Genomic DNA, 16,477 nt, shown 5'->3' on the forward strand with positions numbered 1-16,477 from the left:
CACTCTAGGAAGGCTCTCCTATCTGCAAAGTATCGGATAGAATTGAAATCGTTCTTCCACACAAGACCTGGATTTTAGCTCTCTGACTTGATCAAGTAACTGAATCTCCTGAACTTCTGTTCTTTCTCTTATCATCTGTAGCATGCCTCCAAGGGCTTTTGGGAGAACAAATAACACAGTGTATTTTAAATGTAGAGAAATCCATAAAACAGAGTTAACAAACGTAATGCTTTATACAATGTACAAGTATATTGGAAAAGACACTTGCCTTTTATGCCCTCTCCGTTAGCAGCTTGATCACCTTGACTTTGCAAAGTCACTAGAGTGAAGTAAACACCTTTCCTTTCCATCAATTCTTCATGGGTGCCTCTTTCCACAGCTGTACCATGTTCAAAACCAATAATGACATCTGCAGCTCTGATTGTGGATAGGCGATGAGCAACTGAAACGATTGTATGTCCGTGCTGAATCTGTAAGAATGTACAGTGTACTGTTAAGCAAACAGTAAGACAGAGCTGACATTGACATTGGATGGTCTCCAAATCCACAAGTGAGTCAGAGTCTTGGTCCTTAATAGGCTATGCAGACATTAGAAAAGGCCAGCACACTCTATCAAGGCCATGAACACCCACATGTTGGTCCAGCTGTTGCTATTAATGAACAGCTAAAAACAAAATGGAAATTTTTGAAATCACATATTCTAAGTTAGATTCAACAAGATTTAAAATTTTTCATTTGTAGCTTCTGGAAGCAAATCATACTGACTTCTATTCAACTGCAAGGAACATTGTAGTCAGTATTTTCTAAACTGTTAGACTGGACCCACTGACCCATGTAGTCCCCTCTCTCTCCCTCCCTCTCTCCTTTCCTCCCTTCCCTTCCCCCCACCCCCATCCTCTCTCAGCAAGCTGCCTTTCCTACAGCACATTTCCACATGGTCTCATACAATGAACTCAGACTTTCAACCAACCTTACTCAGTGCCTCTTGTACCATGGCTTCACTCTCATTGTCCAGCGCCGAGGTGGCCATGTCCAAGAGCAGGATCTTAGGGTTTCGGACAAGGGCTCTGGCAATGGCCACTCTTTGTTTCTGGCCACCGCTCATCTGGCCTCCTCCTTCTCCAACAAGAGTGTCAAATTGCTGGGAAGAAGGTGACACCAGGAAGGAAGAGGAACAATTTGATGGTTCCTGGCAGTGATCATTACAAGGTCCTTTCTAGCTTCCTTCTCAAGGATGAATTTTCACAGGCCCAACTTCCATTGAACGAAATACCCTTTTGTGAAACAGGTTACTGTCTGATCGATACTTGTATGTAAGATGAAGAAATTGATTTATTCTTTCATTCCTGGGTTCCTGGGTTATATAAATGTTTCTCTCTAGTTCAACTTCAAATAAAATGTTTCCACCAAAGTAAAAGTTGATCAGGGTCCTGAAAACCCATTTTAAAGGGTTAGAGCACATATCAAGTTCTTCCTCCTTTTCTCTAGTTTGGCAACACAGAAAAACACAACACTAAAGCTGGCTTTATGTTGTAAAGGAAAGATCAAACTAGCTTTACGATCATTACCATCTATAGCAAACAGTTACTGAGTATCTTTCATGTCTAGAATTATATGACAATCTCACAATGGTGTCAGACTCTTGTCTTGTTCATTATTAGCCAACATGAGTTGAGCACTTACCATGTATAAAGCATGGAGCTGAGCTCTTTACACATTTCACCTCATTAGTCCCTACAGATGGCCCATGAGATAGATATCGCTGTGGTCAATCGATGGGTAGGGAAATGCTGGGGTGTAAGGGGCTAAAGTAACTTGCCCAAGTTTATAGAGCTTACAAATAGAGAATATGGGACTTGCATGGAGGCAGTCTGATTCCAAAGCTTTATACTCTTTGCCATTAGACTATATCATACTCACAGCTGCAATCCTATTCACACAGGTAATCTAAAAGGCTGATTAGGAAATTATCTAGAACACAGACTCTGGAGCCAGACCACGTGGGTGTGAACCTTGACTCTTCTGCCTTGAGCAAGTTATTTGACCTCTTAGTTCTCTCTTTACAGGTGGAAATAGTAAAGTAGCTACCAACAGGATGGTTTTAAGGGTCAAATGAGAGGTAAAGTGCTTAGAACAGTGCCTGGTATGTAGTAAGCATATATAAGTAAGCATATATAAGTATATATATATATATATATATATATATATATATGTTAACTAGTAATAACTCTTCTTTGATTTAGCAGACTATTGGCCACAAAATGTATATAAGTATAATAATATGGAGTTGGGTTTTGTTGTCATTGTTTACAATGAAGATAAATGAGGAATTTTTGAATATGTGAGATACAGTACTGAGGACATGGCATTAGCTGCCTAAACACAAGAAAATTAAAGAACAATGACATTAGTAGGCATCAAAGGAGCATTGTGTAAGTCATTGCCACATGAAAAACTTACCTACTGCTTAAACAAATGCTTAACAGATAGGGTAAGAAGATTGTGTCAATGTCAAAGGGAGATTTTAAAAGAAAGTTCCTGTTTGGTAGATTTTTAATGTATCAACAATAATATGTTTTCAGACAAAGAGGAAAATTCATGGTACATTTCCAGGAATGAAATCTAACATGGCATTAAGAATTTAATGATTTGGGATCCAAATGAAAAGAAATGTATAATATTGTGTAACTTTTTCTTTTCTCTTTCACAACTTCTGGGTTCCCCCGTGGAATGAGAGACTAGGGGTACCTGTGGCAGGTCCATGATGAAGTTGTAGGCATTGGCTGCCTTGGCAGCTAGAACTATATCTTCCATCGTTGCATCTTCTCTGCCGTAGCGAATATTCTCTGCAATGGTGGTGGAGAACAGAACGGGCTCTTGCTCCACTATCCCAATCTGAGCTCTAAGCCACTGAATGTTAAGAGAGCGGATGTCATGGCCATCCAAAGTCACCTAGAAAACATGAGCACAATGTCACATCTCTTAGAATCCTTCGGGGTTCTGAACCAAAATGCTATGCTGTACTTGATGTACGGGGAGAAAAAGTAGAGACCTGCAAGATTATAACAAAATAATTCCTCCTACAAGGAGGTTGTTTATATAAGAGTGACAATTTATAGTTGAAATCGAGTATAGCTGTAGGACAATTCATTGTAGAAACACAAATGATGTAAAGGTCATTTAATTGACCACAATTGGCCCAGGAATGGAAAAAATGTTAATTCTTCAATGGAATCAATCAGCTATTCACCATATGTTGTATATTTTTATTATCTTTTGACTTATGACCTATAAAAATGGACTTCAAAAGCTACAAAGAAAATAAGAAATGTTCCCTATCTTGTGTAGATGCATTACAGTAACTTTCTGGCCGGATTCATGAAATCTTGCCATTTGTAACAAAGTAGATGTAACTGGAGGGTATTACATTAAATGAAACAAGTCAGAGAAAGACAGATTTCATATGTTTTCACTCCTATGTGGAATGTGAGAAACTTAACAGAAGACCATGGAGGAAGGGAAGGAGAAAAAAATAGTTTCAAACAGAGACGGAAGCAACCCATAAAAGACTCTTAAGTACAGAGAACAAACTGAGGTTGATGGGTCGGTAGGGTGTGTGGGGGGGGGGGGGCGGGGGATGAGCATTGAGTAGGGCACTTGTTGTGACGAGCACTGGGTGTTGTGTGTAAGTGATGAATCATGGGAATCTACTCCCAAAGCTAAGAGCACATTGTACACACTGTATGTTAGTCAACTTGACAATAAATTATATTAAAAAAAAATAGCACTTTGCCATTTAAAAGTAATTGAAACTATAGGTGGGATAAACAATTACAAATTACTATTAGCAAAGAAGCAAAGACCTTACATCAAGATACCATGATTTTTATAAATTCAGAGTGTAGTTATGCTGGTATGTAGCAACGAATATCCAGAGGACGGAATGTCTGTACCAAAGAGAATTTTCATTACGTCTGTCATGTCAGTGTGGCAGTGCATCCATTATAGAGAATGCCTTGTATTGAAGCCACTTAACATACAGTCAAATGAGTCTACTGCAAGGCATCAAGGAAATGTTGACAAGAATGATTTTGAGAGTGTAGAAAGAACAGAGCCTCTGGCATCTAATAGACCTGGGTTCAAACTGGGGGCAAGTCTCAATCTCTCTGACTCTGCTTCCTTATTTATAAAATGAGCATACATACCTTGGAGGTCATTTTGAAAATAAATAATTATTTTTATAGACAAATAAACGTGAGGAAAAAGAAACCAAGTAATTTGTGAGATTATATATATATATATTTTTTAAACTCAGCTTCTCGAAGCAGTAATCAATCTGTTCATTCTAGCCATGCAACCTTTCCTATACCTAGTGTTTGGAAAACTTTAAAAGACAATACGATTTTGTTGCAATCCAAAGAAATAAATGGAAATGTTAGTTCACCGAAGAGGCAGAAATACCATTTTGAATGTATCTGCGCATTTAGTTACACCCCTTAGTGCACAAGCGGGTTGTTCATTGAGTACAGCCACCGTGCTGGGAATTAGTCCAGTCAGTCTGGTCAAAAATCATTAAGTCAACTCTGCGTGTGTCAAGATGGTCTCCATGTGTGCTAGGTCTTTATGTTTGACCGGCGTATCTCCATTTGCACTTCCCATCCCCGCATATTGAGGAGGTTTCTGGAAGACACACACCATGCCTTCACTGGGGTCATAGAAACGCTGAATGAGCTGTATTGCTGTGCTTTTCCCAGCTCCACTGGATCCTACCACAGCTGTCATTTCCCCTGATTTAATGACCATGCTGAGGTTATTCAAAATCTGTAAAGAGAAGAACAACATTCAGATTGTCAGCAATTAGACTCATAAGTTAGGATGCTTTGTGAGAATACTGTGTATGTGTTTACTCATGCCCTGAAAGCAGTATCTATCAATACCGACCAATAACCAGAAAATTAATAAACAGTGCCTAGGATGAAGTTTTAGCATTTAGCACATTACTCATTAATAAACTCATAGTGGCGGTGAAGAAATAAAATGATGTGTGGTAACACTGTTGCAGTAAACAAACCAGGACAACTTTTAAAAGTATGTTCCAAAGTCCAATTTAAAAGACTCCTGATATTAGGACGCCTCAAGGAGACCATCCCAATTAGTTAAGGAAAAAAAGCCATTAAGTTAGAAATATAATACTAATTTACTGAGCATGGATTAACAATAAACCAATTTGCAAATGTTAAGCTGTTATGCACTTTTATTGTGTGTGAACATATGATCTGAATAATTTTCCCTAAGAGATGTTTGTGGCATGTTTGTTAAGTTTAAAGCACCGTTAAAGGTAGAGACTGAATGCTGGTAGTCCAGAAAGGGAAGAACAAGAAGCTAATTCATAAGCATCTGTTGGGTATTTTCACTAGTTCAGTGGTGATTTTTGTACTTATTATGGAAAGGCAGTTTGGGGTCCTCTGTGTGACAAAATCTCACATGCCTTTCATCCCACTAGAGAGTCAGGCTTGCAAATCACTGCCACTTACTAGACTGTATTGGACTGTCATTCCCACCAGGGTGGCAGGCATCAAGGGTGCTTTTTCTCATTATAGCCCAGTACAGCGTGGCACCCAGCAGGGCTAAATACATACTTGTGGTATAAAGACTATTTGAGGTGTAAGTAAGATTTTGTTAAAACAAACTATTGGTGTTGGGAATAGAGGATAAAAGAGAAATGAAATTATTGTGTTTTAATTCTACTGGTATTTATGAAACGGCTCTTATTAACTGGCTCTGAACAGATACTACGAAGCAAGTTTTTACACATCCATTAAAAAATCTTTACTGAGTGAGTACTACCTTGTGGTTGATCTTTCACACATATGTTGACATATGTTGACATTTTGACATATGTTGTGACATTTAATGTTTCCATACATATGTGATATGTAACAGTAATCTAAATACACTTCAGTGATGTAATCAGAACATAGGGGTACCTATGTTCTGTGTATATATATATATATATACACACATACACATATGTATGTATGTGTATATATACATACGTGTGTGTATGTGTGTGTGTGTGTGTGTGTGTGTGTACGTGTTTGCCTACATTTTAGGTACATAGTGTCAGAATTAAGTAGCATGGGATTTACTTCCCATAACAGAAATATTAAGAAAGTGTGGCTAGAGGTATTCTGTAAAAATTAGAAATAAGTTTCATTTCAAAGCCAACTCATTCATGGAGAGTAGATCCTCATTTACCTGTAGAATAAGTTGCCTTTAAAGATACTTGCTCAGTAGGTGTAGGAAAACTGTAAATTTCTTCATCATGTGCCCTGGGCAATCACCCAGCACAAGATACATGAGCCTAAGGTCACAAGCTTACCTTTCCTCCAAAGACTGATCTAGTGACCCTTGTGAACTTAGAGATAGGAAGGAAGAAACCACAAGGCAGCAGCTTTTCTTTGCCACTCCTTCCCTTACCCACTCCGTGTTCCACCCTCTGCATCTGTACTTTTTGACTGTTCTGATAGACTTGCAGTTTATTTAGCTTATGCTTTTCATGACAGTAATCATACTTCAACAGAGAATCATACTTAACCTGACCTAACCTGAATGTGCTGCCAGAGCGTGTCCTCACCAGAGGGATTTGCACATTATCGCTACTACAAAGGAATGTGGTTTGTTGTCTGAGAAATGACATGATGCCAAGCGACACTTCTAGAGAAACATGCTTCTGTTCCTTCTTCCTGGACACTGTCATGCTTGAGAAAAACAAGTAATTTGTGGCTCTGGACATGAATCATCAAAGAAGGAAAATGTCATTGTTCCTGGGGAAAAGATGAACACTTACCTTCACCTCTGGTCTGGAAGGATAATGGAAGGTCACATTATGGAATTCAATTTCACCCTTAATTCGATCCAACTTGTAACCATCCTCTGACATGCAGTCAATGATGGGTTTCTGGAGTGGAATATAAAAGGAATATGCAACAACACACATTATATGCATTTATGATTTGTCTTGGTTTGAATTTACTCATAAAACAGAACAACAACCAGGTAAAATTTGTTTCCACATTAAGCATTTATTAATAACAGTAATAATATGAACAATTTACTAAGATATTAATATGAAATATTATATTACTATACATTAATAGCATTAATATATATTACATATAATATATTAATACATGACCAAATATACACAAAGAATTAATATATAATTAATTATAATCTATATAAAATATGTCAATAATATACAATTGATATATAACTTCACATTAATTAAATTTAATTAATTAAATTATTATTACGATTTGTTGACATATTACTATGACATATTATATAATAACATAATATAATATATAGTATTAATCTATAGCTAGTATATTATTATATTAGTATATAGTATATTAATATTATATATTATTATATTTTGAGATACCATGGAAGACAATTTACAAGGTATTTTAATATGTACTTTTCTCACTTATGTAATTGTCACTATAACCTAATTAGACATATGATATGCTCAATTGTTTGGCTGAGGAGGTAAAGGACTCTCAGAGAGGTTAAGTATCTTTCCTAAGGCCACACAAACAGTCATCCAAGCCAGGGTCCAATAGTTCTCTACATTTGTGTATCTGTGGTAGATGATGATTAAAACTACCTGAATGTCCTCAGGAACCTGGGTGGCTCAGTTGGTTAAGCCTCCGACTTCATCTCAGGTCACTATCTCACACAGACAGCACAGAACCTGCTTCAGAGCCTCTGTCTCCCTCTCTCTCTGCACCTCCCCAGCTTTCTCTCTCTCTCTCAAAAATAACTAAACATTAAAAAAAAAACCTAACTGAATGTCCTCAAGTGGTATCCTCAAATACTACCAACTTTCAATTGCTATGCTGAATTTCACCTCATTGTTGTTAGTAGTGAGCCTAATCTAGAATTTAACCCTTCTAGTTAATCAGACAGGAGTGAGGGCCATGTCTTGCTACCAGAACACTCCACGTCAGCTTCTTCCTGCTTCTACACTTGTGAGAGAAACTCATCATCATATCTCATTTTGGGGCAATAGCATAATCCATTTTCTTCTTTGTGGGTCTCTAGTAAAGATAATAAAGTAACTTTTAAATAATTTTTTGTAATAGTTTCAAAGTCCTTTTAGATTCATTATCTTATTTGAGCATATAACAACCCTAAGAACGAGGTAGAATTTGGATAGCTCAACATGTCTATGTAGTTTCCAACAATCTATACTCCAATATATGAAACCCCCAAATACGAAACAGATAAAGTGATCAACAATTTCCTCAGGTAGGTTATATGCTTCATAAATACTTAAGATTTAGGGGACCAAAGAAGAACCTCTGGATTTCCAGGGCTTCCAGAGGGGAAGAACATGTTGCCCTCTTCTCCCTTCTATTCTTGGATTTTGACTTTCTAGCTGGACCTCCAAGGTGCTTTAGTAGATTAACCAGGAAAATCCTAGCCAGACTACCAGACAGTCTAAGGTCTGTCACCTTTAGAAGATAATCCAAACTTACGAACTTGGCCTTAAAGTCTTGCATGATCTGGCCCCTTCCTCTCTCTCCAGCCTCTGTCCCTTGCTCACTCAGCTCACACACACTGACCTTGTTTTAGGTCCTTGCATTCACCAAGCCCTTTTTCCAGCCAGAGGGCTCTCTTCCAGGAATAGCCTCCCTGCTCTCATTTCCCAAGCACCGTTTCCCCCTGAACCTCCCTTCACACGGCTGACTGTCCTTGAGTTCTCAGTGCAAATATTATCTCCTCAGAGATGAGGTTACCATCACTTAAAGTCTCCTCTCCACTCCAACCGCTACCATGCTGACCTATTTTATTTCCTTTATTGCACTAATATTATCTTATCTTTGAATGTGCTTACTTCTTTTTCTAATTTTTATTTTTTACTGAAGTTAGGTTGGTTTTAGGTGGACAATATAGTGATTCGACGATTATATACATTACCAAATGCTCACCAAGATAGTGTAGTTACTTTCTGTCATCACACAAAGTTATTCCAACATTATTGGCTGTACTTTTCATCCCTGTGACTTGCTTATTTTATAACTAGAAGTTTATCCCTTTCACCTATTTTGCCCATCCTGCTAGCCCCTTCCTCTCACAGCCACCAGTTTGTTCTCTGTATTTATGAGTCATTTCTGGTTTTTGTTTGTTTGTTTGTTTGTTCATTTTGTTTGTTTGTTCATTTGCTTTGCTTTTCTGCATTCTACATATAAGTGGCATTGTATAGTATTTGTCTTTTTCTGTCTGACTTCTTTCACTAAATGTAATACCCTCTATTTTTTTCCAATGTTTTTATTTCTTTTTGAGAGACAGAGAGACAAAGAGACAGAGCATGAGAGGGGGAGGGGCAGAGAGAGAGGGAGACACAGAATCCAAAGCAGGCTCCAGGCTCTGAGCTGTCAGCACAGAGCCTGATGCAGGGCCCAAGCTCATTAACTGTGAGTTCATGACCTGAGCCTAAGTCAGACGCTCCACCAACTGAGCCACCCAGGTGCCCCAACATAGTACCTTCTAGATCCGTAAATGTGCTTCCTTCTTTATTACCCGTTTCCTAGTATGATAGGAGTGCAAGGGCCTTATTTGTTCTATTTCACTCTTGCAGTCCCAACTCAGTGTGGAGCCTGGCTCATGATAGCACTTATTAAGTATTGCTGAATTAGGGGCATTGTGATAGTCCTCATATTTTTTTAATTTGTTTTTTTAATATTTGTTTATTTTTGAGGCAGAGACAGAGCGTGAGCAGGGGAGGGGCAGAGATAGAGAGGGAGACACAGAATCTGAAACAGGCTCCAGGCTTTGAGCTGTCAGCACAGAGCCCAATGCGGGGCCCAAACTCACAAGCCGTGAGATCATGACCTGAGCCGAAGTCAGACGCTTAACTGACTGAGCCACCCAGACGACCCATCCTCCTATTTTTTTTTAACATTGAGGGTAAATTCCTCAGAAATTCATTTCTCTCCCCACCCCAACCTGCTCATGGCCTTTACTTTGGCTCTTACATACCCGGTCTATTGTCTGAAAAATGCTGGTGGCCGCTGCACGCCCAGTTGCAAAGGCTTCCAAACAAGAAGATGCATTGCCAAGATTTAAAGCTCCTACTATGATACTGAGGAAAATCTGAAATAAAAAGAGATAAACATAGTTTTTGTATGTTTTTGTCAATTTGTAAATAGCGCTATCATTCGGGCTATCTGTGTGAACTCAGAGGTTTCTCAGAAATGTTCTTCCTTGGGAGTTTGAAAGATAACTATTTCTTTAGAGACACCTGGAATAATTTCTGTTCTACAAAGTATCTCCAATTTTTCTATTGTTATGATTTAAAAGATTACATTATTTTTAACTGAACATCTATGTGTAGAACACTATTCTACAAAGAAGAATATATTTTGCAATGAGGAAGAGATCTAAGCAAGGCAGCGTATAGACACAAAGTGAGTTAGAATAGTGACATGATAATTCAGTTTGTCACATGAACAGCCTAATATGGTCTCTGGATAAGAGACCCCTGATAAGGGTCACTGAAGCAATAAAGACAGTATGATTAGCTTGATTTTCATAGAGATTGGTACGTACATTATAGATTTGCTACTAATGCTATATTATTGCTACTAGTAGACTATTATTAGGATAACTATTACTACTAGTAGGAGGAGGAGGAGGAGGAGTTTTCCTAATGTATATTTCTAAGTGATTTACCTGCTTTACTTCATTTAATTTTTACAACAGAAGAGAAAACCAAGGTGTATGGAGGTTGCCTAACTTACTCTACATGAAAACACGTATTAAGTGGTAGAGCAGTATTTGAACCCAAGCTCTTGCCTGACATCCTGTCTAGCAAACAGGCCCACCTGCTGCTGGTGGCATGCGGTTGGTATGGCCAGGTTCCTTGCGATGCTGAGGAAGCTGTCCTTAAACTCACCAACCCAGTCATTTCATTAAGTTAGGGGAAGGCGAATTTATCATGACCAGATATTCCTACCAAATAGCACTGTGTTTTTATCAGTGCTGTTTATAAAGGAAGAGGCAATGAGGTAATTTGTCATGTGCCTCTAGGAGGAGCACAAGACTCCTTTTGACCAAATGGGACTAGTCATGTAACTTTCATGGAGGATATTTCATTGGCCACCATCCATTGGGGACAGGAGTTATTTCCTGAACTGAAAACTGGCTGCTGCCTGAATGTTTGAATGTAGTCTTCTTCAGGCAGTCAAATGATCCTAGTCTGTGATGGTTTCCCTGCCTTCCTTTGGTCTTTGTCTGGACCAGGAGACTCCTCAGAGCCTCCCAGCCACCTCCCTTCCTCTCAAGTAACCTCCATTCCGCATATGATGATGTGCACCAGTCCCCCCTTGCCTTCTTCCTGAATTCCCCACTCCATGCATGAGACAGACATTCTCTCCTCATCTTTCTTGTTCCTCTTCCTTAATTACAGAAGGCAGCTCCTCCCATGGGCAGATTACTTCATATTTCAAGCCGCAATTTCTTTATCGGTAACACAGGGATATTAACAGTATATACCTCATGGGACTGTTATGAACATGAAATGAAATAATTAGTTTAAGGGTGATAAATCCAGTGTTAGCCACATAAATCATAGTGATGATGTTAAAAGAAGCAAGATTGCACACTTAAGAAATGATAAAGTGAATAGAGGGAGAAGTACTTCTGTAAATTGGGTTAAGTCCACCTTTATCAGAGGCCTTCCCACCTAAACAAAAGATGCTTTCCACATGTCCTAGATCAGGGCTCGGCAAACAGTTTCTATAAAGGACACCTAGTAGATATTTTAGCCTTTTCAGGCCATATGAGCTCCGAAGCAATTACACAACTCTGCTATGTAGTACGAAAGCAGCCATAGACAATAGAGAACAAATAATTATGGCTGTGTTCCAATAAAACTTTATTTACAAAAACAGGCATCAGGCTGGATTAGACTGGCGGGCCATAGTTTGCCGACCCCTGTCTAGATCCTAGATTGAATCACTAGGGGCCTAACCTGAGGTTTGCAGTCAAACCTTGCTCAGCCTGGTTTTGCAGATGTCTCTCTCAGCGTTCATAGGGAAAGAGTGAGTGAGACAGAACAGAGACATGTACTGATATCATCACAATAGCCAGCACCCATTCCAACAGATGATCATTTCCCACCCCAAACACTGCACTCTAACCAGGGGATGGCAGTGTCAGAAGAGGCAAAGGAGACCACTGGGGAATAATCTGTGGGTGTGCTGTGCTGGGGAAAAGGGGATCTGTGGCTCCTTGGAAGATAGATCCAGAAGAAGAAAACACTGGCTAATGAGTCAGGCCCTAGAGACATAGTCACCTGAGTTTATATCCCACTCCATGCCCCTCAGCACATATTTTGAAACCTCATGGCTCCATTTCATCTTTAATGACATCAATACAGAATGAAGCTTTGATATTACATATTGTATTTATATGAAATATGTCATTTAGTGCTTGACACCTTATACACTCTGAATACTGTTATCCTCTACTGCTGCTGTTATTTTTTACTACTGAGTCCTGAAACCTGGGAAGCGTGAAAAAGCAGCCTTCTGCACTCTGCAATTCACTTTCATCTCCTCTCTTAATAGATCATAGAGTTTGTTTTTTGTCTGGGTACAAGTGGTACTAATCACAGTCATTTATGTGAGCCACTTACCATGTATGCCCAATTACCATGCAGCCAATAATGACTTTGTGCATGAAAAACATATTAGATTAACCGAATTGTTAATTAGTTTAGTGGATTACTAACACCTCAGCTCATGTATACTGAGGCTTCAGAGTTTGCTACTCAGAAGTATGGTGAAAAATGTGCCTGCGCACATGAGTGAAAGAAAGAGAGAGATGGAGGGAGGGAGGAAGGGAGAGAGAGAGAAAGAACAATCAGTGATTATACTGTTCACGGATTTCTCCATTTTCCCAAAGGGAAATTTCTAAAGGTGTAAGCAGAGGCTTGCAAGAAGACATTCGGAGTATGAGGTAAGGTTAATCATTGATGATTAAAATGTTGGAAACACATAGCATTCCACATCTGCATATAGTAAGTACTCAGTTAAATTATTTACAGAAAGTATAGAGTGAACACTTGAAGCTGAGGAGTGTCAAATGAGTTAAACAAGGAGGCCATTAGGCTGAGGCAGATTTAATACCTTAGCAACCTGCATAAGCAAACCAAAACTTCAGCTCAAATGCCTTAAGGTCAAGAAATCAAAAACCTGAGGACAACCAACCACAAATAGTCAATTAAGCTTCCCGGGGCAAGGCAACTGCTTAAGGTATCGCCAATCAAATAATTTTTTTTTTTTTTTTTTTTGCTTTGCTTCTGTCTTTTCACTATAAAAGTCCCCTGCTCCTATGGGTGGAGAATGGTTTCTCATCACTTCTGGTTTGGTGCTGCTTGATTAGAGTTATTTCTGCTTAAATAATCTCCTAAAATTTTGAATATACCTCAGTCTATTTTTCAGCAGAACCATAAAATTGGATTCCTGCTACAGAAGTAACCAAGGGGATTTTAAATTCAGTGTTTCCAATTGGAATTGTGTAGTATTTAATTTTCAATTTACCAATTCATTTTTCCCTCTGAAATGTTATTTGGGAACACCTCTGTCCTCTCTGTGCAGGCATGGTATGAAAAGAAAGAGGGAAATGCATGTTTTTCTGCAGAATGAGCAGATACAAGCAGCTGGGACTCATAAATGTTGAAAGTTCTTAAGAGTCATTAGATCAATAAAGACCAGGGACTTTATAGTCGGGTTTCATACCCGCAATACTTTCACTGGTTTTTCTTTTTCTTTTTTTTCCAATATATGAAATTTATTGTCAAATTGGTTTCCATACAACACTCAGTGCTCATCCCAAAAGGTGCCTTCCTCAATGCCCATCACCCACCCTCCCCTCCCTCCCACCCCCCATCAACCCTCAGTTTCTTCTCAGTTTTTAAGAGTCTCTTATGCTTTGGCTCTCTCCCACTCTAACCTCTTTTTTTTTTTTTTCTTCCCCTCCCCCATGGGTTTCTGTTAAGTTTCTCAGGATCCACATAAGAGTGAAACCATATGGTATCTGTCTTTCTCTGTATGGCTTATTGCACTTAGCATAACACTCTCCAGTTCCATCCATGTTGCTACAAAGGGCCATATTTCATTCTTTCTCATTGCCATGTCATAGTACTCCATTGTGTATATAAACCATAATTTCTTTATCCATTCATCAGTTGATGGACATTTAGGCTCTTTCCACAATTTGGCTATTGTTGAAGGTGCTGCTATAAACATTGGGGTACAAGTGCCCCTATGCATCAGTACTCCTGAATCCCTTGGGTAAATTCCTACCAGTGTTATTGCTGGGTCATAGGGTAGTTCTATTTTTAATTTTCTGAGGAACCTCCACACTGTTTTCCAGAGTGTTTCACTGGTTTTTCAAATGTGCAAAGCTGGGGGCACTTAGATGGCTCAGTTAGTTGAGTGTCAGACTTCGGCTCAGGTCATGATCTCACAGTTCATGGGTTCGAGCCCTGCATCAGGCTCACTGCTGTCAATGCAGAGCCCACGTTGGATCCTCTGTCTCCCTCTCCCTCTGCCCCTCCCTCACTCATGCTTTCTTTCAAAAATAGATGAATAGACATTAAAAAAAAGTTTCCAAATGTGTAAAGCTGTATTAAAGTTGTTAAGAAAGTGGCTAAATTATAATGATAGCAATATTTTCCATCTATACTGTTCTTTTAAGGTTTACAAAACACTAACATGTATAATCACATTTAATTTTTTAAACAAAATTCAAGTGATGCCAGTTGTTCATCTTGCAAAGAACTGAATTTTGAAAAGTTATTCTTAGTGTATTATCATGCTCTTATGAAATAAAGTCAGTAGCTTAGATTGATTATGGTTTGGCCTCTGATAATCATTTTGATTTGTAAATAAAATTCTGTTCTACTTTCCCTAGAAATGTATTTCTACTAAATCAGTAGACCTCAAATTACAGGCTATCAGCTAGCAAATGTCTATGTAAGATTTTGGCATTTTTCATTATTTTTTAAAAATGTTTATTTATTTTTGAGAGAGAGACAGACAGAGCGTGAGCAGGGGAGGGGCAGAGAGAGGGAGACAGAATCCGAAGCAGGCTCTAGGCTCTGAGCTGTCAGCACAGAGCCCAACGTGGGGCTCAAATCCATGAACCGCAAGATCATGACCTGAGCCAAAGTCGGAGGCTTAACTCACTGAGCCACCCAGGGACCCCTACATTTTTTATTATTTAATTGGCATCTGTCTCACCTATAATCTAGGGCCAAAATATTTTATTTAAGAATCTTAGGTGAAACTGCTTCCTATGTCCATGCTTTTAAAATTAATATACTTAATTAAACAATTAATAGGCCAAATGAAACGTGCATTTCATTTGTGTGAGGGCAGGAAGGGGTGGTAACAAATTGTAAATAAACCCAAATGTTCACTTTCATTCAAGCCCTCTGAAGGAAAAGTTCGGCAAGCCATACAAGAAAATAAAAGATTGATGAGTGTGGAAATGCCTTCCGTCTGAGAATCAGAACAATGGCAAAAGTCCAGCGGTAATGAGAGGCGCTGTAAGCTAAGGAAGAAAGCCCTTGGGTTAATGAGCTTTATCTCACCCTAGCCACACCTGGTTATCCTGGTATTCACCATGCATGTCGCTTCTCTTTTGTAGCACGAGTTTTCTTCTGCCATTAGGCACTGATGTGATTTTCAAGTATTGCTTTTCTTCCCCACGAAATGATAAGTTACATCAGGAAAAGATCACATTTCTTTTGTTCACTATTGAATCCTCTGCACTTTGTATGGGTCTGGCATATCATAGATGCTCAATAAGACTTTTTTTTTTTTTAAGTATTTTTTTTCAACGTTTTTTTATTTATTTTTGGGACAGAGAGAGACAGAGCATGAACAGGGGAGGGGCAGAGAGAGAGGGAGACACAGAATCTGAAGCAGGCTCCAGGCTCTGAGCTGTCAGCATAGAGCCTGACGCGGGGCTCGAACTCACGGACCGCGAGATCGTGACCTGGCTGAAGTCGGACGCTCAACCGACTGCGCCACCCAGGCGCCCCGACTTTTTTTTATATACTCAATAATTCTTGAAAGAACAACTGAAAAAAATACTGAAAATTAAAGTAGCCATGGCATTCGTGAGAGCACGACTATAGCACAAGCGAACAATAAAAATGGTGGCATTGCCTGTTCAGTTGAGGGTATTACTGGCTTGGTATTTTAGTAACTCATTATGTTTCACAAATACGTCCATTAGCACATATCTTGTACTATTATGAAACTTAACTACATGAGCTGTTAACTTTCAGCTGAGAGATCAACGACTTCCCATTTTCATGGCATATTATCTTTTGGACTCAGTCAGAAAAGTCATTGTTTTACAGCTATAAAATCCTTAGTTAATTGGAAAT

General features: G+C 38.9%; 1 protein-coding gene across 2 annotated transcripts in view; it reads right to left on the bottom strand.

Moving 5' to 3' along the window:
• The window catches only part of ABCB11 (ATP binding cassette subfamily B member 11), an 89,876-nt gene that overhangs the window by 37,002 nt on the left and 36,397 nt on the right, over positions 1–16,477 (bottom strand). For both annotated transcript variants that reach the window (XM_043576967.1, XM_043576968.1), the window contains 6 exons: positions 10,051–10,164; positions 6,851–6,961; positions 4,696–4,821; positions 2,749–2,952; positions 971–1,141; positions 269–470 (listed from right to left, as the gene is read on the bottom strand). In XM_043576967.1, coding sequence (XP_043432902.1) covers positions 269–470; positions 971–1,141; positions 2,749–2,952; positions 4,696–4,821; positions 6,851–6,961; positions 10,051–10,164 — 928 coding nt within the window. The remainder of the gene's footprint in view (positions 1–268; positions 471–970; positions 1,142–2,748; positions 2,953–4,695; positions 4,822–6,850; positions 6,962–10,050; positions 10,165–16,477) is intronic.

Source organism: Prionailurus bengalensis, chromosome C1, assembly GCF_016509475.1.
Source record: "Prionailurus bengalensis isolate Pbe53 chromosome C1, Fcat_Pben_1.1_paternal_pri, whole genome shotgun sequence".
Lineage (NCBI taxonomy): Eukaryota > Metazoa > Chordata > Mammalia > Carnivora > Felidae > Prionailurus > Prionailurus bengalensis.